Source organism: Cyprinus carpio, chromosome B13, assembly GCF_018340385.1.
Source record: "Cyprinus carpio isolate SPL01 chromosome B13, ASM1834038v1, whole genome shotgun sequence".
Taxonomy (NCBI): domain Eukaryota; kingdom Metazoa; phylum Chordata; class Actinopteri; order Cypriniformes; family Cyprinidae; genus Cyprinus; species Cyprinus carpio.
The window spans coordinates 5,264,111-5,286,060 of NC_056609.1; the positions used below are offsets into that span (position 1 = coordinate 5,264,111).

General features: G+C 36.5%; 1 protein-coding gene across 3 annotated transcripts in view; it reads left to right on the forward strand.

Annotated features, from left to right (window-relative positions):
* Positions 1-21,950, forward strand: part of arfgef3 (ARFGEF family member 3) — a 48,664-nt gene that overhangs the window by 22,361 nt on the left and 4,353 nt on the right. For 2 of the 3 annotated variants that reach the window (XM_042736073.1, XM_042736075.1), the window contains exons 20-36: positions 165-458; positions 2,319-2,452; positions 2,829-2,974; positions 3,089-3,268; positions 3,411-3,552; positions 5,931-6,053; positions 6,244-6,347; positions 6,527-6,671; positions 11,241-11,369; positions 11,472-11,648; positions 12,241-12,334; positions 12,913-13,015; positions 15,715-15,846; positions 18,479-18,609; positions 18,918-18,926; positions 19,242-19,578; positions 20,632-21,516. In XM_042736073.1, coding sequence (XP_042592007.1) covers positions 165-458; positions 2,319-2,452; positions 2,829-2,974; positions 3,089-3,268; positions 3,411-3,552; positions 5,931-6,053; positions 6,244-6,347; positions 6,527-6,671; positions 11,241-11,369; positions 11,472-11,648; positions 12,241-12,334; positions 12,913-13,015; positions 15,715-15,846; positions 18,479-18,609; positions 18,918-18,926; positions 19,242-19,578; positions 20,632-21,516 — 3,265 coding nt within the window. The remainder of the gene's footprint in view (positions 1-164; positions 459-2,318; positions 2,453-2,828; positions 2,975-3,088; positions 3,269-3,410; positions 3,553-5,930; positions 6,054-6,243; positions 6,348-6,526; positions 6,672-11,240; positions 11,370-11,471; positions 11,649-12,240; positions 12,335-12,912; positions 13,016-15,714; positions 15,847-18,478; positions 18,610-18,917; positions 18,927-19,241; positions 19,579-20,631; positions 21,517-21,950) is intronic. The other variant, XM_042736076.1, reaches the window with a different exon arrangement.

Here is a 21,950-nt window from a genome sequence, read left to right on the forward strand (position 1 = left end):
CTCTTGAAGTTGAATGTGATTGCTATTAGTCCTCTTCTTGAGATATACTGATGTTGTTGTTGTGTTGGCTGACATCAGTAAAGAATAGACCAATTTGTTAAGTCCTATCAAGACTAACATTTCCCATCAAATTCCCACACTGAGTTTGTTTTAATATTCTTCAGAGTAATTGAGTATGTCAGTTCATTGGAACACACGCACTTCAGTGACGGCGGCTCCCAGCCTCCCATCGCCATCACACAGGCGCAGCAGGCCGTGGCAGTGGACCTGGAGTTGAGCAGAGAGGCCAGTCCAGAGCTGGAACTGGGCCTCAGCCATCCAGTTATCCAGCCGCTTTCCATCCAGGAACTCTTGAGAGAAAGCAGTCGCGGTAAAGGGTTCGACCTGCGGGGAGGCAGTCTGCTCACAGGCACCAGTGCCGCCAAAGCCGTCTGCACGCTTTCCACACAAGCTGACAGGTACCACGCAGAGATATTTATTTCACTGTCTGCTGCTGACCACCTTTATTTTTCCATCTGTTTTTGAAGAATGATTTATCATAATGTGTATTAGGACTTTAATTGTAATTCATTTGTTTTATGATTAAATGCGTTTAGACCATGTGCGATCAGAATTTGTGGCCACCTAAAACTAATAAGCATTGATTATTTTACATGAATATCTCAAAGGAAGTGGAATATGCAGTTCTGGTGGTGATTATCTAGTAATGTTTACAAAACTCAATATCTTTCAAACCTTTGATTTCTAACTGGAGTTATGTTGAAAATGGCCACTAGGGGGACCTGTAAGGTCATAATTTGGTAGGCATTTTTGTCCATCCAGTGCTCTCTGTTAATTAAAGCAAGAAGTGAATATAGAAAAAAAACAAAAAAACATTTTATTAAAATATAGAAGTAAAAATCAGTGTGTACATCATATTATTATTATTATTATTAGCCTTCATTGCAATGCTACTGTATGTAGGCTTTTTTAAATGTGATTTTTATCAGTCCTGTAATGAAGGCATTTGTAATGTGATTTTGTATATCGGCTGAGCTCTCAGTAAGAAACAGACCAGTTTGTTTATCTTAAAATTAAACCATGATCTTTAGAGGCATAGCAAGTTCAACACTTACAGAGTTGGAAACTTCCTTTTTATATGTTGTAGCAATTACACATTGAAGTCTGTAATAAAATAATTGCACAAAGCCTTTAAAAGAAGAATTAATAATATACTGTAGGATGTTCAGTATCTCATAGAGGAGAGAACCCTATAGAGATATCATGTGTTTACCTCTTCTCAGTGGACAGTTCTTCTTTGTTATGTAAGTGATGGGATTCTGTGCTGAACAATAAAATGGCTACTGACAGATGTTTCTAGCATAGGCACCAATCCCGTGGGTGCTTGGGCTCGGAATGGCTGAGTACCCACGGTAAAACACAAGATATTCTCCTTCAACTTTAAAGGTTCAAAAAAATTATACTGAGATTTGTGAATCTCGCAGCGTATCGCTGAGTGTCATAATATAATATAAAATAATGCAAAAAGGATCCGCACACTGTTGTTCTCCCTTTATTTAGAAAAGTTAAAAGTGGCAACGTTTTTCCTGTGCATTATAATACACACAAATGAGTTTTGTTCCCAAAATCAACCAATAATGCAAACGTCGAATCAGACTCATCATTATGCTATTTACCTTTGTTCAGTTCATACATCTGTGAATCTGTGATGTTTTCAACATTAAATAAATTAAAAAAAAGACTATGGACTCTGATGTGAATCTTCAGTTTCAACAGCCAGTGTTAACTTTTTTGTAAGAAAAAACACAAAAACAAATGATTTTACCCTGTCTGCATTGCAAGGCATCCATTAGACATTTGTTCTGTGTGTTAATGTTAGTATTAATGACTGCTGACTGTTTGATAACTTGACAATTGGTAATGTATATACAGTCAGTGTGTTTCTCTTTGTGAAAAAATATCTCTTTGAATTCTTCATCAAGCGCACCATCGCATGAAGAAATAGACTGTACTCTTGGAAAAACTAACACCAAGTAAAATTAAAGCGATACTCCACCCCAAAATGAAAATTTTGTCATTAATCACTTACCCCCATGTCGTTCCAAACCCGTAAAAGCTTTGTTATTCTTCTTAGGAAAATTTTTTATGTTTTGGATGAAAACCGGGAGGCCTGTGACTGTCCCATAGACTGCCAAGTAAATAACAGTGTCAAGGTCCATAAAAGTATGCAAGACATCAGTGACACCCATTTGTCCATCACTATTGTTCTCACATGTCTGTTTATGTTTCAACATGCAGTTGATGTGTATGTCCTGCAGGCTGTTCGAGGATGCAGTGAGTAAACTCAACCTAGTGGCTCTAGTGGGTTTCCTGCATCAGCTCAGAAAAGCTTCACAGTCTCAACTCTTCGATTCGGTCACAGAAACTGGAGACTACTCCTTAGCCATGCCAGGTACCCAAAGATTATTGACACTTCCACCAACAGAATACCTTTTTTTCCCTTGTAAGTGACAGCTGAATTTAGGCTAACTTATTTTATAAATGTTACTTTTTTTCATGTTTTTTGATGTTTATTGCTAGAAAATAATGAGGTCTGAGAAATCTAATGCAAATCCCACATTTTGTATTAGGGTTGAACAAAGTGCTAGTCTCATATGGAAACTAAAATAAAATTATTTTAGTACTATTCAGCTCACAGAGTATTCACATAATATTTTATTGGACCTCCTGAAGTCAATGAACAATATTTTCTAAAGGTAATGCACTTTTTTAGGAGCTTTACAGACCTTTTTTTATTGTTGCCTTCACCTCTTTGGTTTTCATTAAAGGGGAGGCAAAGTCAACCCAGGACAAGCGTAGTGCGCTCCACCTCTTCCGGCTGGGAGAGGCCATGCTTCGTATTGTGAAGAACAAGAGCAGACCGCTGCTGCACATGATGAGAGCCTGGAGTGTAGTAGCGCCCCACCTGGTGGAGGTGTGAAAAGACAAATCCATCATGAGGCTAATACATCCTTAAGTAGCAACAGATTTTTTCTGTATTGTGACTTACAGCCGACTGTAACAGAGTTCTTGTTTCTTGTTCTCACAGGCGGCCTGTCATAAGGAACGACACGTATCCCAGAAGGCTGTTTCCTTCATCCATGATGTTCTGCTGGAGGTCCTGTGCAGCTGGGCAGAGCTGCCACACTTTCATTTTAATGAAGCTCTCTTCAGGCCTTTTGAGCACATCATGCAGCTTGAGCTCTGTGACGAAGACGTCCAAGATCAGGTCTGACATTCTCACTTATGCAGACAAACTGAAGGATGGTTTAAACACAGCCTTGTTCAAACAAACCTGTCTCAGTGGCACGTATTTTTACTCTATAGTAAGTTAATTGTGGTGTCCTGTGCATCCGTCTGTTCTTGTACAGGTGATAACATCCATTGGAGAGCTGGTGGAGATGTGCTCAGCTCAGATCCAGTCTGGCTGGAGACCGCTGTTCAGTGCTCTCCGAACTGTGCATGGAAACAAAACGGATATGAAGGATTACCTGATAGGAGAATACTCTATGGGTTTGTGAAATTTGCTGTATTGTTAGTTGTTTGTGCAAAGAATAATTTTTCCCTTTGATTTAATGCAAAACATGCAATATAGGGATTTTTCCCCGCAGCCTATCATGGCTTATTTCTTTCATAACAATAAGCATTAATAACAGCATTATGATCAAATATTTCTTTAATATAAAATACATAACATAATTCTATAGCATATTCATATATCTTCATTTGATGCACTGAACTCTAGCACTCTCTATTCTAATTCTATTTGACCTTTTTGTTTTCTTTTATTTTTATACAAAATTGACACTCTAACACTTGCACTCTATTCTATTTCTGTTTTAACTAATAGTTTACTTTTTAAAAAAGAACCTCTAACACTAACATTCTCTATTCTTATTCTATTCTATCTACTTGATTTCTATTTTATATATATATATATATATATATATATATATATATATATATAAAAACCTTGCTATGTATACTGCGTGAGGCTAACGGAGACTTGTCACAGCACTTACCATTATTCCTCTTTTGTTGATTTTGATTGCTTCCATTGTCCTCATTTGTAAGTCACTTTGGATAAAAGCATCTTGTAAATGGCTAAATGTAAATGTATATTCAAACTAAAACAACAAATAACATATTTTACAAATGGGTCATTCCCTGTCAAATCAACCAAATTTCAAAAACTTCCCTGGCTCAGATTTTTGATTTTGCTTATACTTTTTCTTAAGAAAGATAGACATTATACTGATGAAAATGTTAAATGTCATGGATGAATATTTAAAAGTGACATGACGTACAGCCAAGTATGGTGACCCATAATCAGAATTTGTGCTCTGCATTTAATCCATCCAAAGTGCACACACACAGCAGTGAACACACACACACCGTGAACACACACCCGGGGCAGTGGGCAGCCATTTATGCTGCAGCGCCCGGGGAGCAGTTGGGGGTTCGGTGCCTTGCTCAAGGGCACCTCAGTCGTGGTATTGCTGGCCGGATTTACTGAGTAATCCACTATTGTGTAGAGGGGGTTCAAAATGGCAATTTTCACCTGAGATTCAAAGTCAAATTACAGGGGGGTAAAAATGACTTCAGAAAGATGGCAGCATCATAATGTTACTTTTACACAGAGATTTGTATGTCTGTTAGTAAAATCTGTTGACTTTAGCAATCTTTGTTGCATTATGTGCCAATGGTGACCATTCAAAAATGGGGAAACAGCGCTTTTTTTCTCCAAAGTTTGCATGCCTGTAACTCAGGAAGTCTTAAAGATATCTTAATGCCCTTTTCAGATATTGGGTCTTAACAAACTTTCCTTTTGGCATCTTTATTTTTAAGGCCCTGGTTCGGTTCCAGAGATATTGGAATTTTAATATGGCTCCAGGCGTAAATTGTCACAATGTACACATTTTCAGTGGTCAAAAACCAAATGTGGGTCAGTTTGCAAAAATATGATACTTTTTTTCTTTTAAAGAGCAATGTCTGAAGAAAAAATAATGTTGAAACTAGAGATGTTTCCTTCAGGACAACTGCATTGAACACTTGTCTGAGTGCCATAAATATTCTTTTTCCAAAGTTTGCATGCCTATAACTCGAGAAGTATTAAAGATATGGCACTCAAACAATTATGTTCAATGCAGTTGTTTTGACAGAAGGAAACAAGATACATCTCTAGTTTCAACATTATTTGTTCTTCAGACATTCCTCTTTAAAAGAAAAGAAGTATCATATTTTTGCAAACTGACCCACTGACTCTGAATCTCAGGTGAAAGTTGCCATTTTGACCCCCCTCCACAAAATAGTGGATTGCTCAGTAAATTTTCGCCCATGACATTTAATATTTTGGCTTTCATCACTATACATGTCTATCTTTCTTAAGAAAAAAATATTAGCAAATTCAAAAATTTGAGCCAGGAACCTCTGGTTGAGTTGACACGGAATGACCCCAAATACATAGTCAAATTTGTTTATGATATTAACTAAATAGACAATTCTTCCAGTAAGTAATATTGTTCATTTTAGGCTTACGATTGCCAAGCAACACAGCAACCTAATAATATAGAGTGCATGGTAACATGTGTCTGTGTTTTGCATCAGCTTCAAAAACAGCTTAACCACTAAGAGTTTGTCCAACGTGTGGCTGGATTGAAAGTGTTTGGAGCTTTTTTTTTTTCCTTTTAAATGCTTCATCAGTTTTTGACAATATTATTTTTAAGTTAATTTGACACAATACACAGTTGACCTTAAATCTATACTATGTACCTTTTTTTGGGTAAATGTTATTAATGAATTTAAGTGTATGATGTGGTGCTGAAAGTTTGTTTTCAACAAATCAACTACACGCATTTCTGTTAACATTTTTTCACTCTTTATAAATGCAGGAAAGTCACAAGCACCTGTGTTTGATGTCTTTGAAGCCTTCATTAACACAGACAACATTCAGGTGTTTGCCAACGCGGCCACTGACTACATCATGTGCCTTATGAAGTTTGTGAAAGGATTAGGTGAGCTGGTCTTCTAAACAATATAAAATATATTTATTGTTGTCTTCATTCATCACTACAGATATTATCCCAACTATGCCGGCTTCTGCTTTTGAGAACCCTAAAAATATAAAAAAGGTCCATAGATGTCAAACCAATTATCATATTGTCTCTGTATAATAAATTATATTTGCCGTGTGATTATTTGTAGGCGAAGTGGACTATAAGGAGATTGGTGACTGTGTTCATGTCAGCGGATACAGCTCAACAGATCTGTGCCTGCCCGCCCTGGACTATTTGAGGAAATGTTCACAGGTGCGTAAGATGAACACATTTCTATCCAGAAATGATTTACACACTTTCAGATACTGGATCTGGGGCAAAAAAAAAATTATTTTCCAATTGAAAAAATAAAATAAATAAATAATAATAATAACATTAAGTTTGATGTTTATTAGGTGTTTTTTTGTTGTTGTTTGTTTTTGTATTTGTAGCTGCTTGCCAAAATCTATAAGATGCCGTCCAAGCCAGTGTTCCTGGGAGCGCGGCTGGCAAGCCTCCCGATGAGAGCTCAGGAGAGGTCTGTGAGCAGTGAGGATGGCATGGACTGTGTTTTAGCAGAGTTCGACGATGACACAGGTGATTTGTTGATTTATTTTTTGAGGTATTCTTTGCACAAATGATACGGGTTGAGTTAAAGTATATGGTGGAGTGACTGCTTTGCAAAAAGACTGAATGGCAGCATTGATTTTCAGCAACAGAATATTGCGACAGAACACGAAAAACACATCTAAAGTGAGAGAGAGAACTTTGTGATTGACTCTTCAAATAGATTTGACAAGAAATCTGAGGTATATTTTTACAGACTGCCAAAAGCTAAAGAGAAGAGAAGTAAATGGATCACTTCAATTTAAAGAAACAAATGGATTCCAGGCAGCAAAACATGAATTTGCAGTTATCATTTTATGTTTATATGTTGAATTTTGGGGTAAAATCATACACTATACATAGTATTGTTATATATCATTTTGACAACTCAGTTAAATATTTACCATCTTATATTCTGCATAACTGGATGTTTTTAAATAAACCCTGACAAAAACTATAGAAGTTTTTGGGCTGGAAATATGATGATATTTACATTTACATCATTTAGTCATTTAGCAGATGCTTTTAACCAAAGCAACTTACAAATGAGGGCAGTGGAATCAATCAAAATCAACAAAAGAGAAATTATATGCAAGTGTCATGACAAGCCTCAGTTAGCCTTAGGGCTGCTCGATTATGACAAAAATCATAATCACAATTATTTTGGTCAATATTGTAATCACGGTTATTTAACATGATTATGAGTGGGCCATATGACCAAAACTTTAAATTAATGATTTATTTAAAGATAGCTTTAAATTTTAGATAATTAAAAATAAATGCACAATCTTCAGTGTTAAAATTAAACTTCATTTGTTACTTATTAAAGCTATAGAAAGTCCTTCAGTCTAGAGCAGTAAGTTATTTTGTCTTTATCTTTTGTTGTTTGATCGATATTAAGCACGCAGTCTACAGCAGGAATATAGCCCCATCACTTTGCAAAATTGGAGCCCCACGGATCCAATTTACTGTTAACCCCCGTTCACACCAAGAATGATAACTATGAAGATATAGAAAGGGGGCGGCATGGGACGCAATACTTGTTTTATCTTGATTATTGAATTTTCATAATCCTTGGAGGCCGAAATCGAAATTGAAACCATATTTCGATTAATTGCACAGCACATGTTAGCCTAACACAGCACATGTAGCAGGTTTTTTTTATTTTTTATTATATAATAGATAAAAAGTAAACGGGACAGAATAAAAAAAAAAGAATAAAGCAAGCTAGTGTTAGAGGCCTTTATATATTTAAGTGCTGTCAGTTGATTAAATTTTTTAATCTTATTAATTACATGATGTTTCGATTAATTAATCACAATTAATCGCAAAATAAATTTGACTGAGAAAATAAACACAAAAGATTATTTAAAGATATTTTTGTGTTAAATGAGAAAGTATCAAGTAGACATTTACATTTACATTACATTTAGTCATTTTGCAGACGCTTCTATTCAAAGCAAATTACAATTGGGGAATACATAAAGTGATTCTTCTTAAAGAGGCAAACAGACACAGGATGTGCTTGTAATACCAAGTTTCAGGAATTTGTTCAAATAACTACAAACTAGAAAGGGAAGGAATAAATAAAGATAATTTTTTTTATTTTATTTTTTTTTTTTTTTTTAGGATGAGGTCAAGTGGCATCGAAAGAGATGAGTTTTCAGCTGTCGCTTGATAATTGTCAGGGATTCAGCATTCCTGATAGGGGTGGGAAGATCATTCCACCAGCCAGGAATAGTGAACGAGAATGTTCTGGAAAGTGATTATGAGCCTCTCTGTGATGGTACCACGAGGTGTCGCTCACTAGTGGATCTCAGACTTCTGGAGGGGATGTAGATTCATAGTAGTGAGTGGAAGCTGAGCCTGTTGCTGTTCTATACAAAAGCATCAATGTCTTAAACTTGAAGCGAGCTGCTAGCGGTAGCCAGTGCAAGGAGATAAAGAGAGGTGTAACATGGGCTCTTTTGGGCTCGTTGAACACCAGTCGTGCCGCCGCATTCTGAATCATTTGTAGAGGTTTGATTATGCTTGATGGAAGTCCAGCCAGAAGAGAAGAGCACTGCAGTAGTCCAGCCTAGAAATGACAAGGGCCTAGACAAGAAGTTGTGCAGCATGCTCCGTTAGAAAGGGCCTGATCTTTCTGAGCTTGTGCAATGCAAACCTGCAAGATCGAGCAGTCTTTGCAATGTGGTCTTTGAAGGTCAGCTGGTCATCAAAGATTACACCAAGATTTCTGGCTGAAGTTGATGGGGTAATTGTAGAAGAACTTAGCTGGATGGAGAAATCATACTGTAGAGTTGGAGTGGCAGGGAAGGAAAGAAGCTCTGTCTTTGCCAGGTTGAGCTGTAAGTGATGTTCTTTCATCCATGCCGAGATGTCCGCCAGGCAGCCTGAGATCTTCCATTACAGCCTGAGATTTGACATTACAAATTGTAGCTTTAGAAATATTTTATTTGATTCAACAAAAAAAAAAAATTATTATACATAAACATTTAGGCTACAACGCCCTAACATGTAGTTTTGGAAAGTAAAAAAATTTTTTTTTTGAAAATTATATTTTTTTTTTGTTCATACAATGAAAGACATTGGTAACCAAAACAGCTTTGTTACCAACAGTCTTCAAAATAACAAAGTCCTTTTAAGGGTATTCTATAGTCTTTGAAAAAAACCTTCTTTTATGTTCCACAAAATAAAGGGTTAAAAATGACATTAGGCACATGAGAGCAAATGGTGACAGAATAAAAAAAAATAATAAATTGGTTGAACTATCCCTTTAACGTTTTTATTATTATTATTATTTATTAAATAATACTCCAAATAAGAAAGTAAATCTGCCAGCGGGTGGGGGTAAATGTCTTCATTCTATTCTATTCATTCAAACGGCTGATTCATTCAGGAATGAAGTCAAACACATACAGGGGCTTAAATTTTAGGGCATAACTGCATTTATGGATTTATCAGTGGCGTGCCGTGGTGTTTTAAAAATGAGGAAGCCGTTTTATATATAAATATATATAAATATTACATAAAAAAGAGAACAAATATAATTCAACACAATATAATAAAAGAACAAATATAATAATAAATGTATTTTATTAATATTATTGTTTTTTAAGTTTAATATTATACAAATTATACATTTCATAGTGTATTTATTTTTTTTAAATTTTATATTTTTTCCAAAATAATAACGAAAGGCAGTAACATTTTGAACAATATTCTGGAAACTATTTACAATAAGGTTTCATTAGTTAACATTAGTTAACTACTTTAGTTAACATGAACAAATAATAAACAATAGCCTACTTCTACAGCATTTATTAATCTTAGTTAATATTAATTTCAACAATTAGTAATGCATTATTAAAATCAAAAGTTGTGTTTGTTAAAGGGGTCATATGACATTGCTAAAAAGAACATTTATGTTGTTTATTTGGTGTAATGCAATGTGTTTATATGGTTTAAGGTTCAAAAAAACATTATTTTCCACGTAATGTACATTTTTGTTTCTCCTCTTATGCCTTCTTTCTTTGTGTGAACATTTGGGCGGCGCTATGCAAATCTTCCCACACAGTGACGTAGAGATGTGGGGGTGTGTTAGAACGAGTTGTTTCAGGGGGGCGTGGACGAGTGTTAACTTTTATAAAAAATATCTCTTTGGATTTGAGACTTTAGTCTTTGCAACTTTACAGATCTTCTTTATGCATCAAGAGCTTGTAACACTCCAAAGAGAAAGGAAAAATTTAAATTGCATCATATGACCTGTTTAATATTATTATTCACTGTGAACTAACATGAACTAACAATATTCATCAAAGAATCCTGAAAAAAAGTATCACAGGCTCGAAAAAAAAATATTAAGAAGAAGATATTTTTCAGGAGGTGATAATAAATCAGCATATTATAATGATTTCTGAAGGATCATGTGACACTTTATACTGATTAATGGCTGATGGAAATTATAAATTATATTTTAAAGTATATTAAAACAGAAACCATTATTTTATATTGTAATAGCATTTTGCAAGATTACTGTTTTTTTTTTTTTTTTTTTTTTCCAAAAAATGCAGCCTTGATGAGCATAAGATACTTCTTTAAAAACATTACAAGTCTTTCTGATCCAAAACTTTTGAGCGGTACTGTATATACTGATATAAGTGATCACCCAAATTTAGACCAACCTATTTTGTATTTACAAATTCCATTCACAGGCAAATTTGCTTTATGTATTTCCTCAGTGTTGAAATCAGGCACATATAAATGTCAGGAAACACGATACCTGGCTGCACATTAATATCCATGGACCACTGGATCTTTGGTAAGTTGTAAGGAACACTATATTGAGTGCAGGAACCTTTAGTTTAAAGTGATTATTGTTTGTTATACTAGCAGCTTCTCCATTAAATCCAGTCATGCAGCAGTTCTTTTGCCATTCAGTCCAGCTGAGGGACCGTGTTCCGGTGGGAAAGTGACGTCAATTCACACCCTCTGTAGGTTTACAGATTAAAAAAACTTTCTTACTGGTGAACAGTGGTGATCGGTTTTGCGTGTGTGCAGGTCTGATACAGGTTTGGATTCTTCTGTTGGAGCAGCTGACAGCAGCCGTGTCAAACTGTCCTCGTCAGCATCAGCCACCTACACTTGAGCTGCTGTTTGAACTTCTGCGTGAAGTCACCAAGATACCAGGTCAGAAGCCTGTGATTAACACACTTACAATCATACTGCTGTGGATACGAAAGCAAACCCACAAAGCTCTGGCTTGATATGTTATCTCTTCCTCTTCCAAAGGGCCTGGCTTTGCAATTTTCTCTGTCATCCAGCTTCTTCTTCCTGTTATGTCACTATGGCTACAACGAAGCCATGGTGACCACTCATACTGGGACATTGCTGCGGCAAACTTCAAGCATGCCATTGGACTGTCCTGTGAACTGGTGGTGGAACATATTCACAGCTTCATCCATTCAGGTCAAACTAACAAATTAGTAATAACAGTTCGTAATATCGCATCTTGTTTATTGCAGTGCACATTGACTACTGATCTAAGCAGTCAGTCGCAACATGTTAAAGTAAAATTGTATTTAAAACAAACAAAAAACAATAGTATATCAGTAACAAAATTGTTTTTATAAGAAGTAAGTAGAAAAATGTGTTAAAATAAAATCGTATTTAACACATTGACAGTTTGACAGGTTTAAAATCGTATTTAAAACAAACAAAAGTGTAATATTTGTTTTTTGGTATTTATTAGATTTATGTTAATGGGTTTTGTGCTTGTTGTGAAAATTTTATATATATATATATATATATATATATATATATATATATATATATATATATATATATATATATATATATATATAAACAAACAAATTTGTGTGTGTGTGTGTGTGTGTGTTTTTTTTTTATATATATATATATATATATATATATATATATATATATATATATATATATATATATATATATATATTTAACTTGTTGTGAAAATTTTATATATATATATATATATATATATATATAATGATATATAAATTGTATGACTGTATTTTTTCTGCAGATATTGGCTATGAGAGTGTTCTATTCAAACTGCTGGTGTCCTGTGTGGCAGAACCAGCCGAGACCATCTCCAGAGTTGGCTGCTCCTGTATTAGGTGCGTTTTTTTTTGTGCGTGTTTGTGTGTGTGTGTGTGTGTGTGTGTGTTCTAAAACATATTTTAGTGAGTTGGTAGAGAGATGGCGTTCTGGCATTCTATTGCACATGTGTGACTTTAACCACTACTTTGTGAGGTTGTACTGTCAGCAGCTTCAATCAGAGAATAGCTGATTTGCTGTAGTAAGTAAATGTTATGTTTTATGGTAATTGTCTCTGTATATCATTTAATGCAAAAATCAACCCTTTTCTATTATAAAATTTTGTTGAATGATTAAATGATTTTCTATTATAAAATGACTCTTTTTTTGGTACTGTTCCAGATCCATCATTTATGATGTTAGATTCAGATGTGTGTAGTCAGTAGACATTATTAGGTTTAGTTAAATAAAAAAAAAAAGATTGAGTAGTGAATATCATTATGCATCTCAGGTGATTACCAAGTTATTTTCAAGATAATAATTCATTGAAAAAGGCTTGATGTTATGCTGCAATATATGATTAAATTACTTTTTTTATGTCTCCAGTATTGTAGCGGTAGGTATATTAAATTCTGATTTGTTATTTTTTTATGTCCAGGTATGTTCTGGTAACAGCAGGGCCTGTTTTCACTGAGGAGATGTGGCGGTTAGCATGCTGTGCCCTGCAGGACGCTTTCTCGGCTACCCTAGAGCCTGTGAAGGTGACATTTATTGAAGTTGTGTCTCCACTGTCCAAAAATCTTGCATGAGCCTTGACAAAAAGCTTTGATCTTTGTAACCAGGATTAGAGCAAAGTAATTTTCACGCAAGTGGGTGCTAAGTCTAAGCATGTAGCAAAAGTTTTGCATGCCAAGTGTGAATGGTTTGGTTTGGATGTAATTAAATGTGTGCTGGATGTTCAAAGTCAATTCTGACTTTGATACAATTAATTTATTCCATTAGATTACTTATGATCTACTGTTGATGAGTAATAACAATGTAGATGGTTGTAAGAGTGCAAAAAAATACAAAAAAGGAGTCCAGGTGTATAAATAAAAGCCCCCCATATGTATACTGATTTGCTGCTTAAGAAAGTCCTTCTATTATTAAACAGTTGTGCTGTTGAGCTTCCACAAAAAATATGAAGCAGCACAAGTGTTTACAACATTAATAATAAGGGATGTTTCTTTAGCAGCAAATCTGCAATTTAGAATGATTTCTGAAGGATCAAATTACTCTGAAGACTAGAGTATAGTTGTTTCAAATTATAATAATATTTACTATTTTTTACTATATTAAATGTTTTTAATTTTACACGGTTAACCACCAGATCCTCCTGTCAAACCCTATTAGCAAAGGGCATCTCAGGAACTGCACTCCAGTGGTTTGAGACTTACCTCTCAGATAGGTCCTTCAAGGTATCTTGGAGAGGTGAGATGTCACAGCATCTAACTACTGGGATGCCTCAGGGCTCAGTTCTTGGACCACTTCTCTTCTCTGTCTACATGGCATCACTAGGTTTCGTCTTTGAGTGACTTGGTTTTTGTTGTTGTTGCTATGATGATGGCAATAGAGTATTCCTATTATTCCATCCTGATGATCCGACGATTGCTGCTCGCATCTCAGCTTGTCTAACAGACATTTCTTGCTGGATGAAGGACCATCATCTTCAACTCAACCTTGCCAAGACAGAACTGCTTGTGGTTCCATCAAACCCATAATTTCAGACCCTCTAACTCTAGCACTCTCTATTCTAATTCTATTCTTTAAAAAAATCCCTAAATCTCCCAGGCTGGGTTTCAGACGTCTAAAGTTCAATGAGTCACATGTTGAGCTGGCATAACCACCGACACACATAGATCTTTGTCTAACAAGCGCATCTGATACGATGTGCATGGCATGCCTAGCAGAACTAGCTGCTAACCACTAACCAGTTTATCGTTTGTTGACTAAATTAAAGTGAAAAATAAGAAATGTCCATAGATAGACATCTTATAAAACAGATTTCTAAGACTCTTCATCAGCTTTTTAGGCATCTAGACTTTGCGAGCACCCCGAGGTCACACAAGCTGTTTCTAAGCTGATGAAGATGAAATGCTTGTCAGGCAAGAAAAACAAGACTAAGGGAAAATCATGCCTCTGTACAGCTTTTGAAAACCACATTCCAGCTACGTTGGTTTGAACAGGAAAGTTCATAGTCACATATTTTTTACATATGCTATGCAAACATTTCTTTGCAACAATAGATTAAATGAAACTTCATGGTCAGGATGTTTGCAGCCACATGTAGTCTTTGCTTTCTCAACTAATATTCAGGATGTAATCTTCTTTAAGGATTAGTGTTGTGCTACTTTATGGAAGGAAGCAAAGTGGTGCTACAGTCAGCCATGTGAATACACATGTAAAAGATTACTTGTAAACTTGTTGCTTTGTGATTATGACCAAAGACTTTTTCATTGACACTTTAGTAGGATAGAGTGAATATATACTTATACTTTTGATACAAACCTGAGCAGTCATGAAGATTGCAGTGAATTTAATGTAATTTTTATTTAGCAATTAAGTTTCCTAAAGTCTGTGCCAGTAATCTGTTGTTTGCATCCAAAACAACATTGCTTCAATCAATAGAATTGGCCCCTGGACTGGATCTGTCTGCCTGACCGATGGCAGATGGAGAGAGTGTTTTGCATTTTGTTCGGTGCTACAGATGGCACAAAAGTGATAGGCTTTTAAGCAGTAAAAGTGCTCCTAAAGAGAGGGGGTTGATTCATTTCTAGAAATCTGTTCATTCAAGTTGTAGACACTGTTAATGTGCTTGGCTGCAGTATCTTTGTGGCTGAAATGATGATTCAGCTAATGGATCGAACTATTTGCATTTTAAACCTTATCAAAACAAATAGATTTTTTTTTATTGAATATTGGCTGAAAAATGCTGAGGTATTCTTTTTTAAAGCTATAACAACCATACACAAGCTTTAATGCATTAAACGCTACACAAGAAACCGCCATATACTGTCAAGTATCTGGTGTACAGAATGAAACTGAGGCTGCGTTTATTAGATTTCTCTTAAAATTTGTTTTATAGAATTTATATAGAATTTTACTTTGACTTACACAAATTCTGCTAACTTGCTGATGATATTTTTCTGTTGTGTAACTGCTATAAGAAATTTTGATGCAGGTCAAGCACAGAGTACTGAGAGATGCAACAGCTTTGTTCATTCAAGTACTTTTAAAGCAAAAAGTATGTTCTGTTCTGTACGACATGAGATGTGGTTTACATTCATTCTCTACCTATTAAAAACAGTGCAATGTAAATGTAAACCAGTGCAAGCTTTGATTCATAGTTTAATTTTAAAAGTGTGAAAAGAAAATCTATCTGTGTTATTGTTTTCTACATATCTTCTCTGTCCTCTGGTAGAATCTGCTAGCTTGTTTCCGAAGTGGTTCGGACAGTTTCACTGGAGATGCATGTGAAGTGAAAGTTGCGGCCCCCTCACACTCCCCTTCAGCCGAGGCAGAGTACATGAGGATCCGGGCCATGGCTCAACAGGTACTTGCACACCTCATGTCATTTACAACTGTACAGTCATGGCCAAAAGTTTTGGCAGTGACATAAATTTTGTGCTTTGCAAAGTTTGCTGCTTAAGCTGTTGTTGTGTTCATTCACATTGTTTCTAGATTATTGTGTAGAGTGATCAGATGCATTTTAAATAATTGTTAAAAGCTTCATTGGCCAAAAAATTGTGTTTTGTGATAAGATTTTATTTAATTGTTTTTTTGTTCATTGGACAAAATGTCATGATAATATAATTTGAGTAGTAATTTTAGAGTGTGATGTGAAAGAGTGAATGAGTACTATTCAAGTAAAATCAATATCATACTAATTATATTGTAAGAGCAGACTTCTTGTTAGCAGTGGTTATCTCCAAAGAAACACGTGCAGCCATCATCGCTTTGCATCAAAATAGCCTCACATGCAAGGAAATTGCTACAAAGAATATTACACCTGAAAGAACCATTTACCGGATCATCAAGAACTTCAAGGAGAGAGGTTTGACTGCAGTGAAGAATTCTTCAGGACTTCCCAGAGTGTCCAGCAAGGGCCAGGATCGTCTCCTCCTGAGGAGTCAGCTATGGAATCAGTGCAGAGCTTGCTCAGGAATGGCAGCAGCTTGGTGTGAGAGCATCTGCACGCACAGTGAGGCCAAGACTTTTGGACAACGGCCTGGTGTCAAGAAGGGCAGCAAAGAAGCCACTTCTCTCCAAGAAAATCATCAGGGACAGACTGAGATTCTGCAGAAAGTACATGGATTGGACAGCAGAAGATTGGTGCAAAGTTATTTTCTCTGATGAAGCTCCCTTCTGAATGTTTTGGACAGATGGAAAATCGATTGTTCAGAGAAGAAAAGGTGAATGCTACCATGAGTCCTGTGACGTGCCAACAGTGAAGTATCCTGAGACCATCCATGTGTGGGTTGCTTTTCAATCAAGGGTGTGGGCTCTCTCATAATTCTGCCCAAAAACACTGCTATGAAAAAAGAATGGTACCAAAATATCCTGCAAGAGTGACTTCTTCCAACGATCCATGAGCAATTTGGTGATGATCCGTGCATTTTCCAGCATTATGGAGCACCATGTCACAAAGCAAGAGTGAACAAGAAGTGGCTCGAAGATCATTACATTGAAATTTTTGGTTTGTGGATAGTTAAATTGATGGTTCTGAATCAATTAGAGGACCTGTTGTTAGTCCTCAAAAGATGAGGGGACAAGCAGAAGCCCACAAATTGTGATCAGCTCAGAGAACTAATAAGGCAAGAATGATTCACCATCAGTCAGGATTTGGCCCAGAAGCTAATATCCAGCATGCCAGAGTGAATTGCATTGGTTATGAAGAACAAGGGTCAACACTGTAAATATTGACTCATAATATATATATTTTTTTTTTTTTTGCAAATAAAAGCCTTTTAAACTCATGATATGCTTATCATTGTTTTTAAGTATATCATAGAAATGTTATCTACAAATACTGAAGCAGCAAACTTTGTAAATTTATGTCACTGCCAAACCTTTTGGCCATGATTGTAGACTGACCCAGACATCTTATATCAACTTAGGCTGAATAAATTGTTCTGAACAATGATATGATGCAATCAAAGCAACCACTCGAGCACTCTTTATAACTACAATATAGTATTGTAGTTATTGGTCAAACCTCTTTTTCAGGCACTACATTCGGCAGCTATGAAAACAATACCAAAACCTGAGTGGGCATAAGCCAAAACCCTGCAGTTTAGAATACTGGCTAGGACATGTCCGAGAAAAAGAGGAAGTATTGTCACCCTAATGTGATTAGCCCCCATTACCAAACATAAAACTGCAATTTCATCTAAATCAAACAATGTCAAGAGTGCAAATTGATGGCTTTCTGTTTCCCTTTTTTGCCATAAATGTATTGTATTGCCTTGCTATGGCAAGTTCAAGATATCAATAATATATTCTCAATTTAATGTCTTTAATTTCTTGACATAAATTTGACTAGGTTTGGTGACTAATGCATGGATTCCTGGGAGTATTTAAAATTTCAGTGTCTGTACTTTTCACAAAATAATGGATTTTCATCAAAGTTCATGTGCTATCTTTTGCCAGGACCTACATTCAGTGCTTTGGCACTAAAAAATGAAAATAAGAGCCACTACTGCAACTGAGAATATTGGGAATTGTTAATATAGTAATTAACAGTTCTAAAAGTAGTCACCACAATGACAGCGCAAAAAAAAAAATGTTCCTGATAATAGGCAATAGAAAAAAATCATTTCCTTAAAGCCAAATGTTAAATTATTTATTGAGCACTGGAGTAGCTGGTGTTTTATTAAAGCAGTTATTCACATTAGACCATGTGCTAATGGAATTTCAGGAACCACAATCCCAAAGATATCATCATATTTTCAGGGTTGTGATAAGACCAAAGATTAAAATGTAATAATCTGCCATTGGAAAAAATTTAGTGGTTGACCACTCGACTGAACTATTGAGAGGAAGTGCATATGTTGGATATAGGGTAAAAACACTGTAATGCACAGCCTCATGTGGTGTGGTGTATTGCTTTACTAAACGTCTGCTTGGATTTTTGCATGTATAATTCATTCTTTATAATGATAGAATGTTTTTTTTTCTTCTTCCAGGTCTTCATGCTAGATACACAATGCTCCCCTAAAACTCCGAGCAACAAGGAAGGTTTTGAGCACGCTCAGTCCTGTGTGCTGATTATCGAGCTTCCCGCCGATCAGCACTCCAATGGTCAAGCTCAGAAGAGGTGAGATAATGTTTTAAACTCAGCCTGCTAATATGCATTATTTCAATAATACTTTATATATTATAATGTGGTACAGGGCCATGGGAAAGTCCTAGTGGTTGATTGTTATGGGATTCAGTGACTGATTCATAAAATGCCATCTGTCCGTAGACCTGATATTAAGAAACTAAATTTTAAACCTGCAATATAAAATGTAAGGTAAAATAAAATAGTTAAATTAAGATTCCAATTTAAATGTTGTTTTATTTATAAAGTAACCTGTGCTTGTATGTTGTCTTATTCTCTTTTTCATGCTGTGCTTGACACAGAAAAATTGGGTAAGGCCACTGCAAACAGAATCTGCATGCCTTACTGTTCTTCAGTTTTAATGTAATATTTTGTACTTTTCAAGTGGTCTACAGAACCAGGTTGTACGCTGCATGGCACTGCATTTGTTTGTTTGATTTCTTTTTTGAATATAGTAATTCAAAATGTGTAGAGCATGGAATAGAAAGTTCATATATGAATGATGTTATCTGTCTCACATACATTCCTGCTTCTGCTGTTCCTGAACAAAGTGCTATCTGTAATGAATCTGTTTTAATCAAATTGGATCAGAATGCTGTTATATTCTCTGTTCTGTCACTGTGCAGGATTCCCTTCAGGACTCTGGTGGTAAGTTTACTGTCCCATCAAGTGCTCCTGCAGAACCTGTATGACATCCTTCTAGAGGAGTTTGTGAAAGCTTCTGGGAGCTCCGAGAGCAAAATCCCCACGGCAGTGTCGGAGCCGAAACCCGCAGGCTTTCTCCGCTACATCTCGATGCAGAACCTGGCCATCATCTTTGACCTGCTGCTGGACTCGTACCGCACAGCGCGGGAATTTGACACCCGTCCAGGACTCAAGTATCTCCTCATGAAGGTGTCAGGGGTGTGTGGAGCTGCTAACTTGTACCGCCAGTCTGCCATGAGCTTCAATATCTACTTTCAGGTACATTTACAGTACACTTTTTCCTCAGATATAAATATATAAATGAAATCAACACCCAAATAAACAATTTTGTGAATTTTTGCTATTTGTCTGTTCTGTGTATGTGCTGAAAAAAATGGTGTTTGAACATAGTCCTGGATGTGTAAATGGGGGGAAAAAAACAGTACACTCTTTTGAAGAATAAGAAACAAAAGTTAAATATGTAGTTAAACATCAAAAAACAAACCAACTAACAAACATAAACTGGTGACATAAAATAACACAAAATGTATTCAATATTTCACACCATGTAAAGCTGGTGAAGACATTCAATAAACAATGAATTAAGACAAAATATTTCCAGTTTTGCCAATTAAAATAGTTCCAGATGTATCTGTTTCTACAAATTGTCATCAGTGTGAATGCCTGCCAGATTCTTTCAATAATTAAAGGTCAAAACAAATATAAGCTAGAAATGAACAATACTTTTAAATATTTGTCAGTCTTGGTTAATATTTATTCCTCGTATACAGTACATTTACAAAACAATTTCATAAATCATTAAGATTTTTAAGGTTTTTAAAAGAAGTCACTTATGCTCACCAAGCCTGCATTTATTTGATCAAAAAATACAGTAAAAATAGTAATAGTGTGAAATATTAGTACAATTTAAAATGAACTGCTTTTTATTTAAATCAATTTCAGATTTTTTTTTTAGCAGCCAGAACTAAAGTTCTCAGTGTCATGTGATCCTTCAGAAATCATTCTAATATGTTGATTTGGTGGAGACATTTATGATCAATGCTGATAAAAAAGTTTGTGCTGCTGTTTATTTTTGTGGAAATAAATGCTGTTCTTTTGAATTTTCAATTCATCCAAGAATCCTAAAAAAAATTGTGTCTCGGTTTCCACAAAAATATCAGCAGCAGTTTCCAACCTTACTGCTGTTGACATACATAACTGTGGCCTAACTGTATTGAAATTTGTGTTAAAGTAAGAATTTGTAAATGAAATTGAATAACTTGCCATTTGCATTATGGATCATCTCGATATGCTTTCCCGTACGCTGTTCAGGCTTTGCTGTGTGCAATGCTGACAAACCAGGAGAACATCACTGTGGATCAAGTCAAGAAGATCCTGAGCGAGGAAGAAGAGGGCAGCTCTGACTCTTCACAGCAGTGCTCCTCCGAGGATGAAGATATCTTTGAGGAGATGGCCCAAGTGAGTCCTCCACGGGCACGCGAGAAGCGTCAGTGGCACACTCGCATCCCATCACTGAGCACACAGCCTGCCAGCAACGTGGACTGGGCGTGGCTGCTCAAACGTCTGCACAAACTCTGCATGGACTTATGCAACAACTACATTCAGATGCACCTGGACCTGGAGAGTAGTGTGGGAGAACAGCTCACCCACCGGCCCGACCCACTCTTTTTCTTACCCCTTTTTAATTCGGAGACCTCCACACCATCTCCCGGGTGCCTGTCGGGCCACGGAACACCCTCAGAGGACAGCCTCCGCCTGCACCTTGACGAGACGTCCTCAGAGGAGGTCCACAGCCCTGGTGGGTTGGGAGCAACCCTCCCTCAGATAAGAGGAGACAGGAGGGATGGGGGACGTAAGAAGGAATGGTGGGAGAGTGCGGGAAACAAGCTGTACACCATCGCCACCGACAAGACCATCACCAAGCTCATGATCGAGTACAAGAAACGCAAGCAGCAGCACAATCACACCACGTTCGCCAAAGATGTGAAGGCAGGAGAGAAAAGGGGTGAGACGGTGACCCTGCGTGGCCCGGACTCCCCAGGGCCCCAGAGGCCTCAGCAACTTGTAGAGCAGGGGACCATGCGTCACTCCTTCAGCGCGGGGCCCGAGCTACTGCGGCAAGAGAAGAGGCCTCGATCGGGATCCACAGCCAGTTCCCACAACATCTCGCTCAGAGACTCTGAGGCACAGATACAGGTAAGACAGGACAGGAAACAAAGTACAACCACCAAAATCACGCGAACAAGCAGATGTCAACATGTTAACGCGGCTGAATCATTTGAAAAAAAAAAATATTAGTGCACTTAACAATGTTGGCATTAAAGGGGTCATGAACTGCCTTTGTTTTTTTGTACTGTTCTCTGAGGTCCACTTATAATTTTATCAAGATTTAAATATTTGTTTTTTTTTTTGAGAGAGAACTTCTTGTCTATTACTTTTTTCGAAGTAATAGGCTAGAAGTAATAGAGCATTGTGATGAGGGTTGTCGAAAACAGGACCTGTTTGAATAGGTGCGACGGATTGTAGACTCGGAAGTAAACACCCACTGCAATGACTGGCTATTAGTTGTGTATGTTTGACAGCGTACATTCCCATAGAGGTCTGCGCGGGACTGTTTTTTAGTCCCGCTC